General features: G+C 54.1%; 1 protein-coding gene across 2 annotated transcripts in view; it reads right to left on the reverse strand.

Annotated features, from left to right (window-relative positions):
• DCPS (decapping enzyme, scavenger) overlaps window positions 1–18,933 on the reverse strand; it is a gene marked incomplete at its 5' end in the record, with an annotated part of 36,299 nt that overhangs the window by 3,117 nt on the left and 14,249 nt on the right. For both annotated transcript variants that reach the window (XM_079709543.1, XM_079709542.1), the window contains 2 exons: window positions 3,751–3,864; window positions 9,683–9,828. In XM_079709543.1, the coding sequence (XP_079565669.1) occupies window positions 3,751–3,864; window positions 9,683–9,828 (260 nt within the window). The remainder of the gene's footprint in view (window positions 1–3,750; window positions 3,865–9,682; window positions 9,829–18,933) is intronic.

Below are 18,933 nucleotides of genomic sequence, written 5' to 3' on the forward strand. Positions count from 1 at the left end.
CATCCTGAACACTGCCTGGCTGAAGACCTGGAGTTCCCAACAGTACTGAGACCCAAGGCCAACAAGGTCTTGAGCCAGAGAAGAGCAAACGGACTCTTCCTCTTGCCCAGAAAAACCCTCCCACCCGTCTCTGCTTACCCAAACCCTGACCTTGGCCAGTTTCACATCCTCGTGCGAGGCAAGCCCCAGACACCAGGGCTCCAAGGGCCAAGGCATGGAGAGAATCCAACAGCCCTCAGCCCTGCAATCTGAGCTGCTAGATTCCTCAATGAGATAATTTGGGGACCATGAGTCACCCAACCAAATCCCCAAGGGCCCCAACTTAAAAACTTAGAATGAGATTTTCCACATGCTGCTGGATGTCCAACTGTGCCTTTTCATGCCAACAGTCTCTCCATGCCATACACATTCTTCTCCTCCAGGGCCCTAAGAATCCAGGCTTTCTGCCCCAGAGCTGCTACAGATGAGCCCAGTGGGAACCTCCTAGCAGATGGCTAAGCTGTGCCCACCAAGGCCTCAGTTTTGCCTACAAGTCCCTTCTGGACTCTTCCTTCTCATGGCCTGTGTCCAGGACTCTCACACTAGCTAGGGGCCCAAGGAGAAGTAGGAAGTATAACTGCTTGAACTTGGAGTGTGTGTGCATGTCTGTGGGTGTCTTCAGCTGTTCCACGTGTCACTGTCACAGGGCTTCCAAATAATAGTAGCATTTATTTTAGATGGTATCTGCTGATGAATCCCAAACATGACATTAAATCACACCTCTCTGCTCCACTGACATGGTATGAAGCATGAAGCCTGTGCTGGGTATCAGCTCACGGGATGGGCGAGGGAAGGAAAACCCATTCTTTGGGATCAGACGTGACCCTGGATTTTCTGCAGGCAGCCAAAGGGCCCCGGCCCAGAGAAATGATCTGAAAAAAGCTAGACGAGGGGATGGCAAGGGTCTCAGACTGGCACCCAAGACGGTGGCTCATCAGTCACTCTGGGGAGACAGACACCATCAGTCTTTTTCATAAGGCAGGACAGCAAAATCAAAGTAACAGCTTCCTTGCAAGGGGCAAGACGGAGAATGGCTGGAGCTTTGGAGAGCCGTCTCTCCACCTCAGGAGAGACGCAAAGGAGGAGCCTCCTGAGTGCTTTAGACCCAAGGATCTAAATTCTGTGAATTGAAAGTGTGTCTCTATAAACACATACACGTATGCTGACGTGTACAAGATGTAAAGACTAACTCTGGAAGGAGAGACAAACACAGTCTCTTCTGGGAAGGGAAATGGAGGAATGTGAGGTGAGGGAACTGACTTTCACTGCCCATCTCTGTACTATTTGCATTGTTACCATGTACGTGTATTAACTAGACCGATCCCCACCCCCGGCAACCCCAAATAAGCAAGTAAAAAAGAATATACAGGTTCTCTCTTAAGAGAACTGAGGGAGGGATTCTATAACCTCCAGGGAGCCAGAATCTGTAGCAGACATTAGGCACTTGATAAATATTTGTGAAGCGGATGGACGGATGAATGGATGGATGGACGTCTTTAACCCTAGGCCATCAGCTGGGGGAAAAAAGACATTTCTCCTGGGAGAAGTGGCAGCCAGAGACTCCAGGGTGGCTAGAAGTCCCCTCAAAGCGCATGCCAGACAGCCCTCTCCTCAGTCCTCCCCTGGCGGGTGAGGACGAAGGACAGAGGTCCAGGCCTGGCCTGTCTCCCTGCTGGACACACTGCCTAACTCTAGGGAGCTGCAGACCTCAGCACTCTGTCACAAGTCAAGGATTTGGGACGCTGACGTGGCACCCCAAAGAGACAAGTGCTAAAAGCTAAGCAAAGGTTAGGGACAATCACATGTGTCCCACCATCAAGGAAAGTCTGATATGTAAGCTGGCCCCTTCACAGCCCAAGGGCGAGTCGCCCCAGCCAGGTGGCTGGGAGCCCAGTGCCGCTCCTGAAGCCTTTTCTCTCTTAAAGGGGACAGAGAGAGGGCAGTTCCACCGGCAGGCCCGGCAGGATGCCTGCCAGCACCAGGTCGGGAGGACGATGAATTTCCGTTAGGCGCCGCGGGCGCCGGTGTGTTAGGGCTTCTTGGATGGAGATGCTTTGGCGGCCTCCGCATGGCCCTCAGACGCCCCCCCAGCCCCCCGCAGACCACAAGGTCTTCAACGTCTGCAGGGACCCCGTGAGTCACAAGTCCCTCCTACCACACACCCACCTGCCGCCACCCAGTCTGCAATCCACAACCTGCCGGTACGGGGCTGCCCAAGGGACAGGCGGGTTTGCAGAGCCGCACGGAGGCATGGCCCGGAGCCCCACCGGCGCCCCCGTTCCACAACGGCCGCCTCCCTCCCGGCCTGAGTGGGGATGAGCTGTTGGGGCTGGGGGAAGGGAAGCAGCTGCACTCCGGCACCCAGAGGGGAGGGTGGGCGCCCGCGACCCTCCCTGCCTCTAGCAGACCATCGCTGAGACCTCTGGAAGCTCCCTTCAGGTTCCCCCCACCCGCGAGCCACGTTCAGGAACTCCCGCGAGCCTCCCCAGGAGGCAGCTGGCGCTCGCCGGCCTATGCGCCTCGCCATCCAAATCCTGTCCCCTCACCCGGATCACTGGCTCTCAGCCCCGTTCTTTCGGCAACTGGAGTGGTGTGGCCAGTCGAAAGACCACCGAAGCAAACCAAGCCAACTGCAGGGGAGCTCAGGTGAGGACGCAGAGGCCAGGAGGGCTGGCGGCAGCCGAGAGAGCGAGACGCGAGGCGTCTGTGCCGGATGGGCGGGCCCGACTCCAGAACAACGTCCCTGGGTGATGTCGCGAGGGTGCCCGGGTGATCTCGCGACGGTGCGAGGAACATGGAAACCAGGAGGGCCCGCCCGAGAGCAGAACGGCAAATCTGAGCCTGGGTCACTCACAGATTTCAGCTAGGGGAGGGGGCGTTCATGTATCCCTACTGCCTACCCTGAGAGCCCGGGTCTGGCTTCCTAGGCCTTATCCTGGCCCAAGTCCAGTCTGTGTGGGAACAGCGCTTCCTGCACCCGGCGCTCTGCTGCTTTGTGTTACTATCAGGATATGAAAGTCCACCCAGAGAGGCGACAGTGAGGGAAACTGGTGATGGGCCTCTCAGTGTGAGGTGAGGAAGGAGGAGACAAGGGGGACAGAGGCTGTAGAGGACAGGAGGGGCGGCGTGAGTGAAGACGGCTCCCGGGAAAGCTGCTCCCAAGGAGGTCAGGATGGGGGGCCGCTCGGGGGCCAGGCAGCAGAGCTGAGAGGCCTGGAGGAGGGGGCTGGCCCTGGGCCACCGGAGGCCTCCTCTGTGGCTCGGGTAGTGCAGGGGACTCCTCGGGTCGGTCACCCTACTTTCTGCCGGCCAGTGTTGCAGACCGTGGGCCTGCCTGGATCTGCCGGTATCCAGGGCGTGGGGAGAGGGTGAACAGTCCACCTCAGGGCTCCAGGTGCTCCTGGAAGTGAGGGTGCAGCTCCCCAGCTTGGCTGGTAAAGGAACAGCCCGCGAGGTCATGGATGCAAACACTGCCCCATCCTCACCCCCAGGGTGGGAGGTGAGCCAGAAAGGGGCTTTAACTGGACCGTTAAAGTGTAAACATTTGTTTTAGGTGCTCCCACTGCAGAGAACTCAGGCCTCCCCTGTTGGTTAATTATAATCTGCTTAGAGAGAGCGAGCAACATGAGGAGGAAGGGCAGGATTAGGGAGGCCCAGCAGCCCGGAGCAGGGCGCTCAGAGCCCAGAGAGGCCCAGCACGAAATCCTTTACCTGCTGCTGGTTCCACTTGAGGTCGGGGATGAGGACAAAGCCATCAGAGGGATCTGGATTCTCGAAAACAATCCGGTCAGCTTCAGCCTTCCTGTCGAGAATATTGTACACCCACTGGAAGGAAGGGGAGAGAGGGGGTTCACAGACCAGTCATTTTCCCCGAGAGACACCCCACAGTGGGCCAGGTAGGCTCTCAGGCCTCCCCAGGAAGGACAGCCAAGTCTGAAAGGGCCACTAGGCTCGGGGGACCGACAGTCTGTCCCGTTCCGAGGAGCTACTCTTGGGGGTCCGGAAGGGACTTCCCCTCCCCCACTACAGCCATCCCCACAGGGGTCACGGCAACTCAGACAGGGCCAGCTCTTCAGGCGCTTCCTGGCCGGCACTGTGCACGTGCTCTGCTCTGGCCTCACAGGCCTGGTCTGCAGCCGCCCCTTCCACTGCCCACAGGACTGGGGAAAAGCGTCCCATGGGCGGGCCCTGTCCCACTTTATTCAGGACCACGGGCAGAGAGTCAGGCTGGGAGTTCCTTCTGCAGAGGAAGTCCACTACACACCAGGGCGGGGAGAAGGCTCAGGTTCTAGAAGTTAGTGTGCTGGGTTTCTCAGCCTGCTGGGATTCTTGTGAGGCCTGGGGTTAGCACCTCTACCCCACCTGGGGACCCAGCTGACATGCACCCTTCATGACAAAGTAGAACAAACGCCACGTGGACAGGCGATTACACAGACCTTTCCTGTTAACCCCAGGCTGCCAGCTCTCTCACGCCCTTTGATTAGCTGCTGTCAACCGTCTTCAGAGGACCCTTCCTTGGGCGCTGTGTGAATCCCAAGGGCATCACTTTACCATTAAGGTCCTGGGGGCCTCTCTGAAGAAGCCAGCCTGCAGGGAGGTTAAGATAAGAAGGCCCCTGTTCTCACGGGGACCCAACCCCCCAGGCCCGGCTCCTCTCCACTTCCCCAGAGGTCTGAGAGCCCTTTGCCAACACGACTTCCTTCCAGGCCAGTGAACTCTGTGCCTGAAATCCGAGAGCAAACCCTGCTGGAGAGCCACAGAGGGGGCAGGAGCTGGGCTCACACGGCTGCCCCTTCCGCCCCGCAGTCACCAAGGGCCTCAAGCTGCCCGAGGGGTGGATGGGAGGCCAGGGCGCCGACACGGCCAGGCCAGCGGAGGGCTCCTCTGCCCACCACCAGGAACGCGGGCGCAGCAGTGTCAGTGAGGGCCAGGGCTACATACATCCTCCCCCATGCCCCGCCAAGTCCACATCCTCTGCTGTCGGCCAGCAGGGCCAAGGCCAAGTGCAACTGTCTGAGATGCAGAGGGAGGAGGCAGAGAAAACCTGCCTGGGACGATCTGGGCCTCCCAGACCCGCTGGTAAGACCCACAGCCCGGTCACAATATGGTCAAGAAGAGCCTGGCAGTGCCACTTCTTGGGTGGAGTCTGGGGGCCGCCCAGCAGTGGCTTCCTCATGCAGCACTGGGGCCAGAGCGATGCACAGCCCAGCAGGTGGAGAACGTCCCAGGGAGGGACATTCCAGTCAGAATGTCCTCTCTGACTGGAACTCTCTCTAAGAATGTGCTACTAGAGAAAAAAAGCCAGCCGGATCCTGACCTGAAACCTCCCAAAAGTAAATGGGAGGGAGGGGATGGTGGCCCTGCGTGGAGAGCCCTGGTGTAGCCCAGCCTCCCTGGGGCCCTGCTTTTGCCCACAGATAAGCAGCTCTGCCTCCGCCTGGAAAGCAACATGTCGTCTGGGAGAGAATGAACGGGCTCTGGAGCCCAACAAGACCGGGTTCATCTCTCACTTCCACCACTAACTAGCTGCACGCTGGCAAAGTGATTTCATCTGGGACTTCCCTGGTGGTTAAGAATCTGCCTGCCAATGCAGAGGACACGGGTTCAAGCCCTGGTCTGGGAAGATCCCACATGCCTCAGAGCATCTAAGCCTGTGCGCCACAACTACTGAGCCTGCACTCTAGAGCCCGCGAGCCACAACTACTGAGCCCGCGTGCCTAGAGCCCGTGCTCCGCAACAAGAGAAGCCACCACAGTAAGAAGCCCACGCACCACAACGAAGGCCCCCGCTCCCCGCAGCTAGAGAAAAGCCCGCATACAGCAATGAAGACCCAACACAGCCAAAAATAAATACATAAAGAACTAGCATCTTTAAAAAAAAAAAAAGTGATTTCATCTCTCTAAGCCTTGGTTTCCTCCTTCCTCAAGAGGAGCTAATAACACCCCCAAGTGAGGGTTGTGGTGCTAACAGTAAGTGAGAAAATGCGTGTGAAAGTGCCCAGCACAGAGCCCTGCCCAGGGAGGCAACTGAGAGCAGGGAAGGTGCTGGGAAGCCTCCAAGGGGAGGTCAGGCTGGGCTTGCCCGAGGCTACAAGACCAACAGTGGAAAGGCAAAAAAGAAAGCGGATGAGAGCAAAGGAGGTGCGCTGAGGGAACCACGTGCAGGGCTGGAAGGGCACGTGAGGGCTGGGAAGGTGTGCTGTGATGAGCGTATCTCACAGGACCACCCTGTGCGGCAAGCCCGTGAGGTGGGCACTGTCGGGGTCCCCATATTGCAGGGAAGGAAGAGGCAGGTGCAAGGAAGTTCACCCAAGTTCACACGTTCCGACCCAGAGTCCGGCCCCAGAGCCCAGGCTGCAGGCCACACGGGTAAGCCCTCTGGGAGAGCCGGGAGGAGCCTGAATACACAGGATGTCTCAGCCCAGATGAGAGAGGGAGGAAAGCCAGGGAACAAAGTGCACATGAATCATAGGGGTGACGTAACGGAGAGGGACACGCTGGGAAAGCAAGCCTGGGAGCCTCGGCCCCGCAGACGATATGGGGGTGCTGGCGGCTTCTGGACGCACCTGGCACGACGTCTTCCCTGTAGGTGACACTGGCAACTGACCCAGAAGCCCCTCTCCCCGAGCCCCCTCTTCACTATCCTCCTGCTCTTTTTTGCTGGCCCCTCTCCTCCAGCCGCCCCTCCCCTGCCTGTGTCTCAGCCCCACACTCTCCGGTCCTCCCTGGAACAGCTACCTGTGTGGGCAACAGCAGCCACCACTCTGACGCCTTTTCTGTGCTGGAAATGGCAGCAGGCACATGATATGTGGCACGACTCTCAACTTCCACTGGGACCCCAGGAGGGAGGTGCCGTCGGTCACATTTTCCAGACAAGGAAACTGGGCCTCAGAAATGAAGGATGAGATCGCGAGGCTCTGGGGCGGTAAGACTATAGAGTCCAAACCCTGGGCCGACGCAGAAGCCCTGATCAGATGACTCACAAATCAGTCTCCAAGGCTCCAGACCCACCGCATTTTTTTTTACTGGGAAATTACAAGCACCTCAAATTTGAGCAGCCAAATAGAGTAGTTGGCTTAGAGCACAGACGCTGGGGCCAGACCGCCTGGCTTTGAGGCCCGTCTCCAAAGGCCTGTTGTGAAGATACGATGCCTGTAAGATGCTTAGGACAGTCGCTGTTCTGTCACCTCGTGAGTTCCAAGAAGTGCCAAACTAACGCACCGTCCTCCACGGAGCCCATGCTGGCTAACAATCCAACTCTGTACCATTCATCGCCCGAGCTACCCCTGGACTCACCCCAGGCCCTTCCCTCACTGCTCCAAATCACCCATGTCTACGCCTTAATCGCAAGGGAAGCTCCCCGCTGCCTCTGCCTCGGTTCAGTCTTCCTCTTTCTCCTACTCTCACCACTTCCAAATGATTCTTTAAATCTGACCACGTTACCCACAGGCTTAAAACCTTTAACAGGACGCTCACTGCTATGGCAATTGTCCACAAACCTGACAATCATTAGAACAAAAAGATTTTTTTAAATGCGGATTTCCCAGTTCTACTCCCAGCTCCATTCTGACTCAGTAGATACGGAGGAGGGCCCTGTGCTCTGTATTTTAAAAAATCTAACCAGGCCATCCTGACGATCAGCAAGGTGTGGGAACTCCTGGTCTCCCGGACAAAGTGTACAAGCCTCTTTCTGGCCCCCGCCTGCCTTCTCCTGCCTGTTCCCAAAATGCATCAAATGGGTCCAGCCCTCTGTGCCCCTGTACTTGCTCTGCCCTCTGCCTGGAGTGCCCTGTCTGCCTCTTCCAGCTGGCAAACTTCTCTTTGTCCTTTAAGACCCAACTGGAGGATCCTCTCCCCTGTGAAGTCCCCCACTGTCTGGGCTGATCACTCCCGCTCTGTGTCGATAATGTACCTTGTGTATAGACCACCAAAGTGCTCATCCCATTATACTGCAGTTACCAGGTTGCATGCCTATCTTCCTTACAAGACTGTGGGGACATTATCAGTGTTTATCTTGGTGACCCTCCAGAGCCTAGCACAGGGCCTGGTACATAGGGGATGCTCAATAAATATAATGACTATTGCCAATTAAGCTGAGTGCCTGTAAACTTGCTAGAAACAGCCGAGAAAGAATACATGGGAAATTCCCTGGCAGTCCAGTGGTTAGGACTCGGCGCTTTCACTGTTGTGTGCCTGGGTTTGATCCCTGGTTGGGGTACTAAGATCTCACAAGCCATGCGGTGCGGCCATAAAAAAAAAAAAAGAATACATGAATGCTCATGTCAAGCAGAAGCTGGTAGAGCAGGGGGGTTATTATTTCCCAAGAGGATCTGCATAATGGTCTATAAGAAGGTATATATACGACTCATACCAGCTGTATTAAGGGCTTCCTCTCTTGAACCCCGTATGTGTGCAACCAGTGCAGCAGAACACACATTCCAGGACATCCCCCTGCAATCTCAGACACTGTCTAGGAAGATGGAGACATATTTCCCTTCTACTTAGAAGACAGAGCAAGTGCTGGGACTTCTTTAAAAAAAGGAACAAATCAAGCCACTGTGAGCTAGAGGAGCCTTGTGCAAATACTGTGCAGGGGACCACGGCTAACAGCCGGGTTGGGTCTTCCCCAGGGGACGCCCTGCAAGCCCTGTCAACCTCCTGTCCTTCCTCCTCCCAGGCACAATCCACCTCCCGAGACCCCACACACAGGACATCCTCCCCCTTCCGGGACAAATGGCTGTGAGCTTCCCATACTAGGACGTCCCACACCACCGTAGCCTGAATCTTGGGTGGAGTACGTAGAGATACTCTAGAAGAGAACGCCTCATCCATCACATTAGCTCTGAGCATGCACGTGGGACCAATTCCAGGCAGAGGCTCTGGCTGGCGCTGGGCACAGACCCAAGAAGTCGGATGTCTTAGCGAAATGGCCTCGCACCTGGCCCAGTTGCTGAAGACACTTCGAAGATGCTCCCAGCCCACGGACATCGCCCTGGGAGAAGAGGCCCCGCAGCAACCCCCGAGCCCGCCCCCTGCAATGGGTGCAGGGGAGTGAGGGAAGGGGGTTTCTACCCTGGGACTCAACTCCTGGAGGCTGGTTTGCTGTGGGTGAAACCAGGGATAAGAGTCTGGATGAGGAGGCCTAACCAGCACCCGTCTTTACCGTTCACAGACCCCCGGCCAGGGCAAGCCATTCTGAGACCGTATCAAGGCTACTGTAGAGTACTTAGAAATTCTTTCCACGAACTGGACTGCTCTGAGATCCCCGAGTGCCTCGGCAGCGTGCCCAAGACCGCTGTCAATTCCCTTACCGATGAAGGTGACTATCCTCTATGAAACAGCGACAGCCTCAGCCCAGCACTGTCTATGCCATCCATCCTGCTTATTCTTCTCCACAGCACTCACAATCTCACGTTTTGTGTGGTTACTTATATATTCACGCGCTGTCTGACACCTGAACAAGGAGGTAAGCTCCATGAAGGCAGGGGCGCCGCTGTACTCTCTGCTGTGTCCCATGGCCTGTGCTGTGGGAGAGCGCTGGCCCCTGGTACCACCTCGACAGATGCTTGAGAAGATACACTGGCCGTGGGGACAGCACTCCGAATCTGACCCATGGGGCTGGCCCAAGCCGTGGCGGCCAGTACCTGGATGCTGAGGCTCTGGGACTCCAGGTGCGGTAAGGTGATGTTCTTGTAATCGTCGCCCGTCTCCCGGACCAGGCGGAGGTCCCGGTGCAGGTACTTTTGCAGGTGTTTCTCTGTGGCAGGGTAAACCACGGTTGTCTTCACATCTGCAATGACACAACACAGCCCGGGCCACAATCAGCCACTCTCTCCACACAGTCCTGCCACACTCTGACCCTGACAGGCACCACGGAAAGGATAGGCTCAGTCCCTCTTTGATTCCCCAGTGAAGGGAGCCAAAGACTAAGAAGTTATGTTCACCCACGACCCACTCCCACGAGGTGCCTTGTGCCATTCAATTCATGACCTGAACCACACTCGGAATCTGGAAAACGTACGGTTTTCACTGAGGGGTCACTAGGTCCCTGATCACCCTTAACCCTAGCCCTTCCCTCTTGTTTTCTAGGCACAGGAATGAAACGTTTCTGTGGTTAAGACTCCGCGCCTCCACTGCAGGGGGCACGGGTTCGATCCCTGGTCGGGGAACTAAAATCCCACATGCTGCGCAGAGCGGCCAAAAAAAAAAAAAAAAAAAAAAAAAAATGCCAAGCAGCCTCCTTAACGCAGAGCAGTGAGTGCAGCACAACAGTGGCTGAAGGCACAGACTCGGGCTGGACCATCAGGGCCCAAGTCCTGCCTCTGCCTGCTCCTCACTTGGGACCCCTGCCCCAGTCCAGGTGTTCACCCTCCCTGTGCCCCTACTTCCCCATGTGTCCGCTGAGGGTAATAATAGCTCATATGTCATAGGGTTGGGAGGATTAGCAAGTTAATACCTGTGGAGCTCTTAGAACAACAATGTCTAACACGTAATAAATACTGGCTATCTTCGATCCAGGGTTACTCAGTCTTGACTTTGGCACCATCAACATTTCCACCTAGATAATTCTTTGCTGTGGGGTCATCCTGTGCATTGCAGGCTGTTCAGCAGCACTGCAGGTTTCTATCGGGATGCTAGTTAAACCCTCTCTCCAGTTGTGACAACCATAAATGCCTCCAGACATTGCCAAGTGCCCCTGGGGGATAAAACTGCCCCCCGTTGAGAACCACTGTCTTCATCACAAGGAAACCTGGTAGTGTTCCTAGAGAGACTCTAGGCTAGGGTCCTAGTAAAACACCACCCGGTTTTGGTTAAGTCCTTTTTCCTATTTCTCTTAACATCTGCTACAACAGCTTCAACATAGATCTTAAAAGCAGGAAAGGAAAATGGTGTCTCAAAATCAGTTGGGATGTTTCTCAAAGGACCCAAGTCCTCCCTGACTCTAGATTCAGACGTGCTCTCCCAGAGGGGTCCCTGAGAGGAGCAGCCCAGCATGGGCATTGGACACTCCAGGAAATGCTCAGACTCGCCTACATACCCAGCTCAGAACTACCAACCTAGGTCTGAGGACATAGGCGATGTTCATGCTCATTTCACAGGTGGGTGAAAAGAGTTCACAGGGATTCCAGGCTCATTCGACAGCATGCTGTGGGATGGGGCAGAGATAGGACTGGAACCATGGTCTTCCCGCCCTGAAGTCTGCTCTTTCCACCTCTGCCTGAAGGCCCATATCGTCTTCCAGCAGCTGAGTGTGGGCGTCCGAAGGCGCAATGCCAAGAGCGTGATGCCCGGTAGAACCAAAGGCCCCTGGCCCGTCAGTTCTAGCAAGCAGAGCAGCGCAGCATGGAGACACAGGCTGACATATGACTCTCCCCTTCCTGGCTGTGCCACCTTGGGTGTTACTGAACCTTTGAGTTTCAGCTTCCTCATCTATTTATGGGGCTGGTAAAATCAAACCGACAGAGAGTTGTCGTTACCGTTAAACAAGGCATGTCAACTGGACCCACGTAAGTGCTAAATAAATGTCACCCCGCTTCCTAGGAATCTCTGGATCTGACCTGGAACGGGAGGCACAAAAGTCTCCTCACAATCCTCTGGGTACTTCTCACTTCCACCACCCTCTAACAGCCCAGGGTCACAGGCCAGAGGTCAAAGGTCAAGCACACCAAGCTCTCAGGAGACAGGAGACTGCCTGAAATAGATGGAATGTCAGCACCTTGGCCCTTGCAGTGCAGCCTGCTGGGGAAGGACGCGATTCTGGCACCAATCGGCCTGGGTTCAAATCCTGGCTGTGTAACCTTGGGCACGTGAGAAGCCAGTGAGCAGCAGATGGGAAGCCTCTAGAAGCTGCCCTCCACCTGCACCCCCATGGAAAAGTGCTCCTCCAATGCTGGCTCTTACTCTCCTTGTGTCGCCTGGGCGGGGCAGGCGGAGAAAGGCGCTCCCTCCGGGTGGGGAGACGGGCCGGGACAACCTAGAGAAGAGCCCGGCCCCACTGGCAACGCACACGCAGCCCTGGGCTCCCGGCCTGGGGCCCCCTGGCCGCTCCAGACCGGAAAGCCACGGGGCCGATGGGAATGCCCGCCTGCCAAGGCTGGCCAGAGACCGCCCCCACTGCAGAGCCCTGGGAACCGGCCCCTCCTGCCCTCCCCACCAGCAGCAGGGAAAAATAAAAAGGCACTTTCCGGGGCTTCCCTGGTGGCGCAGTGGTTGAGAGTCCGCCTGCAGATGCAGGGGACACGGATTCGTGCCCCGGTCCGGGAGGATCCCACATGCCGCGGAGCGGCTGGGCCCGTGAGCCATGGCCACTGAGCCTGCGCGTCCGGAGCCTGTGCTCCGCAACGGGAGAGGCCGCAACAGTGAGAGGCCCGCGTACCGCAAAAAAAAAAAAAAAAAAAAAAAAAAAAAAAGGCACTTTCCAACTGCTCACTTTCTGCCGTCCTGCTTCCTTTCCTGAGACCCGCCTGCCTGGAGGAGGCACACCTTGCTGCACTCTGAGCCTTGCCAGAGCCAGTCACTCCTCGCCCGGCCTTGGTCAGACCCTCGCTGCTGGCATCAGGGTGGGGACTGCCCCTCCAGTCTCACCCAGGCCCTGCTCCAAGCCCACTGACCACCACTCTCCCCCGGCCGTCTCTGCCCCCGCCACAGCGACCCCCTTACACACCCCACCGACTCCCACCTCTAGGCCTCACACCTGCTGCCCCGTCTCATTCACTCAGGCCTCCGTCCAAAGGCGAGCTCCCAGACGGCCCCGACTCGAGAGGCACCCCTTACCTCTCCACGCCCTGCCTCCTTCACCCCTCACTGCCTGACGACGGAGGACATATTTATTGTCTGATTCCCCCATTAGCCGGACTTCCCTGGAGGACAGGGATTTTTGTCTACCTTAAAATTTTGTTTTCTCATTTTATCCCCAGCACCTGGAAGAGCGCCTGGTATACAGCAAGTACTCAACAAATACTGAACAAATGAAAAAATGAATCTGGCCTTTCTAGACTTTAAACCCAGGAAGAGCATTTCTTGACCCAAATGGAATAAAACCTCTCCGGAAGAAAAAAAAAAAAAAGAGTCAATATATTTCCCAATGCTGAGTTTCTCACTGGCAGCCAAAAGCAAACTCTGGTGTTTATCCAAATGACCTGCAACTGAGCTTCACGAGGAATCTGGGCAAGAGTCAATGCCCGATAAATGCTCAAACCATCGGGTGAAAATACGTTGGGGAACAGGACATCCACTCAGGGCCTCAAAAACATCTCCTCAGAGATTACTTATTAATTACAGAGGCGGACACAAAGTGACTGGAGTGAACATCACACCTCATGGGATGAATTGACGCCCTGGGCCTCCTGGGCTGTGCCATGGTACGCCCGACAAAACGCATAACCTGCATCCAATCGCGAGGCGACATTCTCCTCCCAAACCCAGGGACGCTCTACGGAACAAGTGGCTTCACAGCTCTTCCCAAGCGTCAAAGTTAGGGCTGAGGGACTGCTCCCGATTACAGGACGCTAGGGACTGGACTGGATCCTGGACGGGGGCAGGACGGGGGTGTGCGGGAGTTTCCTGCTTGAAAGATGGTACTGAAACACTGGCAAGATTTAATAATGGTCTCCACATCACATAATGGCTTTGTATAAATGTGGAAGTTCCCAAAATTGATCATTTTACTCTGATTCCTAGGAGAGACACACCGACGTGCTCAGCACTGAGGGGCTACCACATCTGCAACTTACTTTTCAATAACAGAGCGAATAGTAACAAAATATTATTATACCTGTATGTGGAGAGAGAAAAAGGAAACGTGGCCAAATGTTAACAAGAGGTGAAGGGCTTTTTAAGGGAGTTCTTTGTACTATTCTTACAGCCCTTCTGTAAGGTTGAAAATTTTTTTCGAAATATGAAGTTAAATAAAAAGGTGTCGGTACTCTCTAGATCCTGGGCGCTAACTGCCAGCGGAGGTACCAGGCACTGCCCTAAGCCCTGCATGCATATGAACCCACTCACTCCCCACAGCCAGTGTGAGATGGGCATGACTTTGGTCCCCATGTCTCACACACAAGGAAGCTGAGGCTCAGCGCTGGGCTTCAGCCTCAGCACCACGTGCCAGCCACGCAGGTCAGCAGACGTGGCTTCACCCTCCGCCTGGCGCTCTGCCAACCCCAGTTTAGCAAGTTGACTTAAGGGGCCACCTGCCCAGGATGAGAGGTACTTGGAACCTCCCAGCCCAGAAGCTTCTCCCAGTAGCTAGAGAAGCAACAAGGAACTTCCTGACCCTGCCCTCCTCCTGGCATTCTTAAAAAAATCAACTCCAAAGCCAACAGCTCAAAAAGGTTCACAACCTATTGAGAGCATCCCTGACACTCCTATCCGTCATGCTTTTTCCTATCCGTCATGCTTTTTCAAACTTTGTTTTTATTTTTAGTTTAAGGTGTGTTTGCACATAGTTTAAAAGTCAAACGAGGCTTGTTTTTATGTTTTCTGCTCCTTTCTGAGCACCATTTTCAACTCTTCCGGCCATTTCCTTGCTTTCGTACTTCCACAGTTCCAAATTACAAACATTTTTGTAACTTGTTCCACCTTGATTTTTCAGTTTTATTATTATTTATTAACCTCCCATTATGGAAGATAAGGATTTAGCTTTTTTTTTTTTTTTCCTGCGGTACGCGGGCCTCTCACTGTTGTGGCCTCTCCCGTTGCGGAGCACAGGCTCCAGACGCGCAGGCTCAGCGGCCATGGCTCACGGGCCCAGCCGCTCCGCGGCATGTGGGAATCTTCCCGGACCGGGGCACGAACCCGTGTCCCCTGCATTGGCAGGTGGGCTCTCAACCACTGCGCCACCAGGGAAGCCCAGGAGTTAGCTTTTTTACCAACTCTATACCAAACGAGCGCGAGTACGCATGTGCACACACGCTCTTTCTACCCCATCCTCACAACACAACCAGATCACAATTTTGGATAAATCAGTACTCAACATCAGTACCATTAGGATGATGTAAATGCTGTCTTCTGCTGAATAGTACACTATGACTATTTTTCCTTTTCAGCACAATTTTTGGTATACAGAGTTAGTATTTACTTTTTTGTTTTCTTTTCTATAAACTTGTCACTAATTCATCCCCACATCCACTCCCCTTTTTATAAAAATCTCCTCTTGATGTTACAACTCATCAGGCACAAGAGCAACAGTGTGTTCACGGAGCCTGCAGGTGCCCCGTGCAGAGCTGTGGCCTGGGAGCTTCGAGCACTGCCCCCCCTCTCTTGTGCTGGGTACCTTGTTTCCCGGATCCATTATCTTCCTCTTTCACATGTATGTCCTCATTTTACTGAAGCAGTGCTTCTCAAGCTTTAGTGTGCATCAGAACCACCTGACTCAGGACGCCTGGGGTGCGGTCCAAGAATCTGCATTTCTACAAGTCCCCAGATGCAGCTGCTGCCGCCGGGCCAAGGACCATACATCAAGAACCACGGCACTGGGCTTCCCTGGTGGTGTAGTGGTTAAGAATCTGCCTGCCAATGCAGGGGACACGGGTTCGAGCCCTGGTCCGGGAAGATCCCACAGGCCACGGAGCAACTAAGCCCGTGCGCCACAACGACTGAGCCTGCGATCTAGAGCCCGCAAGCCACAACTACTGAGCCCACGCGCCTCAGCTACTGAAGCCCGCGGGCTCTAGAGCTGGTGCTCCGCAACAAGAGAAGCCCGCGCACCGCAACGAAGAGTAGCCCCCTCTCGCCGCAACTAGAGAAAGCCTGCGCGCAGCAACGAAGACTCAAGACAGCCAAAAATAATAAAGAAATTAAATAAATATATAAATAAAGAACCACGGCACTGAAGTACAAACTCAAGATGCGTCCAGAGATATGGCACAAGGGAGATACATTTAGAGACTTGGAACATCTGAAAATGTCTTTATTCTATTGTCGCACTTAATTAAGCACTTGGCTAAAGAATTCTCGGATGGATAGCAATGACCCTCCAAGTCTGAAAGCACTGCTCTGTGACCTTCTAGACTGCAATGCTGCTAAGAAGTCTGAGGTCATTCTGATCCCCAAACCTTTGTACTGACCTGTTTTTTCCTCGCTGTCCCCCATGTCCTGATTGTGTTGATGGGTCTTGGAGCGGGTTTATTTTCATCCATCGAGCTGGGTAAGTGTCAGGCCCCTTCAGTTTTGAAAATCATGTTCTTCAGTCCTGGGACTCATTTCTTTGATTATTTTCTTCCCCATTTTCTCTGCCCTTTCTTTCTGGAACACTATTTGCATATTTAACTTTGATTCATCTTGTAGTTTTTTTCTCTCCCATTTTCTATGTCTTTATGCTCTACTTTTCAGGAATTTTTCTTCATCTTCTCTTCTGTTTTCATTTCTGTTGCATTTTTTAAATTATTTATTTATTTATTTGGCTGCAGTGAGGTCTCAGTTGCAGCACATGGGATCTTTGGTTGTGGCATGCGGGATCTAGTTCCCTGACCAGGGATCACACCCGGGCCCCCGGGCCCCCTGCATTAGGAGCATGGAGTCTTACCCGCTGGACCACCAGGGAAGTCCCATTTCTGCTGTACTTTTAATTTCTAAGAGCTTTAAAAAAAAACTTCCTTATTGATAGTATCTTGTTCTTTTGCTTTCTATATACCATAATTTCTGAGATTAATGATAGTCTTTGAAAATTCCTTCTCCCTGCGTAGTTCCTGTCTCCTCCAAGTCTTTTTCCCTCCTTCCTTTTCCTTGTCCTTTCTTTTTTAACTGAGGCATTACTCAAAAGTCTGCCACCTGGTTTGTCCACTCACTCATATGTAAGTTGCTGGCGGGAAGCCTGCAGACACACGAGCGCTCACCTGGAGCCTCGTTTTAGGATCATCAGGCTATTCCTTTGCATGATGGAGCCCTCAAGAACTTAAGTCTTTTCCCTTGGGCTGGTCAGATTCCCCGTATGATTCTTCCAGTTTCATATGTGGAGGCAGGAACCTGACAGGCAGCATTCTGAGCGATGAGGAAGAGAAGCAGGTGGGTGGAGGGAAGGTGGCCAGGGGTCATCTCAACACTAAATGTGCTGACTTCCACTTAACCTTCTACGTTTTGGTACCATCACCCCACCCTCACCGGCACCTAGAATCTCTAGACCCATCTCTGGAAGGAGCAGCTACCAGTCCTGTGAAGCGGGAAAGGGGCTTTTGGCAGCCGTGGCTCATATTCCCCTCGGCTGGCTCAGGTTTCCCCTCTCAGACCTGCCACGTCCGTTCCTCCTCCTCCCTTCACTTCCTCGGTTTGTCTCCTCTCCCTCTAGTCTTTATGGGTTAATTTTATTTAAAGGTAAGTCCTTTCATGCCATTTTTCGTGAGGGTTTTAAAGGAAACAGGTGGGCACTTGAACTGCCCCCTTTTACCTGGAAGCCCAGGTTCCTGTCCTTCTGTCTCCCTTCTAATGCTTTATTTTTCTTCTTAGCCGTTTACTGACTCTTGACCTACTTGTTATTTATGGTTCCTCTCCTCTGACTGGACATCAGCTCCTTGAGAGCAAAGACGCTGTTTTGTGCACTGGGTGTTCTGTGCCTGAGACAGCACCCGACACGTATCGGGCCCTCACAATACAGTCTACAGAACAAAATATACGCCGCTTTACTGATAAAAGAGTATGTGCGTGTACAACTGCACACACATAAGCACACACAGAAAAAAGTCTGAAATTGAGGACATATTCCAAGATGGGACGTTATCTCTGGGCAGTGGAGATGTGTGTAATTGTAATTTTTAAAATTAGTTTTTTGGGGTATTCATTACATCTTCTAAAACAAATATGGATCACTTCATAACAAATATATTAAAAACAGAAAAATAAGCCACCCCTTAAAACTGAAGCCCAGGGAGGTTAGTAACTTACCCAAGGTCACACAACTAGTTAAGTGGTGGAGCCGAGATAGAACCTAAGACGTCTGACTCCTCTAAGCAATAGTGCTTTCCCTGCTACAGGGCCATCCTCTTCCAGGCCTTCTCCTAAGAAACCTGTGCTGCAGCCACTTTCTCCAAAAAGCAGCCCTATCAGATAGGAGAGATACGCCTCCCGGAGACACGTAAACAGCTGTCAGCAAAACCGAAGAGCTCAGTGAGGTGCCAGAGCGATTGGAGCTGCACGCTGGGAGGTCCGGGAGGACGTCAGAGCAAGAGCCCAACAACGTGATGCTCGCTGCTCGCTGCAATGGCCCCTGGGATGCAGGGAAGCCGAAGCACGCTCCCCTCGGAGCCGGGGGCCTGAGGAGAGGCCCCAGGGGATCCGCTGAAGCCAGATGCTGGGCTGGAACAGGCTCTGGAGGGGAGCACAGAGGGATGAAGACGAGCCCGCGGACAACAGGGAAGGACGGCTGCTTCGACTTCTGTGGGTGGTACCAACTGCCCTGCCGCCCACCCACCGTGACAGTGCTGGATGGTGGGGAAGGAGGCCCAGGGCAGGGCGGTCGCCGCCCTTGTGGGGCTCAGGGCAGCAGCTGTTTCTCTACAGGGATGCTGTGGCGGCAGGGACGGTCACACCAACACACCCCAGATGACAGCAGCCTCGTCCACAGCCGCTCCCTCTCTCCGCAGCCTGAGGAGCAGGCTGGTGTGCCCATGGCTAGCACACAGCTCCGTCCTGCCTGTCAAGACCCTTAATTAGGGTCTCCTGAACATCCTTCTCCAACAAATAAAACCAACCCTGTCCCCCACCCAGACACGAAAGCCCAACTGCTTTCAGAGGCAGGGCTACAGACAGGAAGGAGCAGCTGCCTTTCTTGCTCTCTGCCAAAGCTAGCTTAGCCAAATCCCCAGGAAAATGCTGTTGCACATGAAACATGAAAACGCAAACCACAGACAGTCTGCTCTCCTTCCCACACACATGTTCAAACAAGCCTGCTTTCCAGCACTGCTGA

Source organism: Hyperoodon ampullatus (genome assembly GCF_949752795.1).
Source record: "Hyperoodon ampullatus genome assembly, chromosome: 7".
Taxonomy (NCBI): Eukaryota; Metazoa; Chordata; class Mammalia; order Artiodactyla; family Ziphiidae; genus Hyperoodon; species Hyperoodon ampullatus.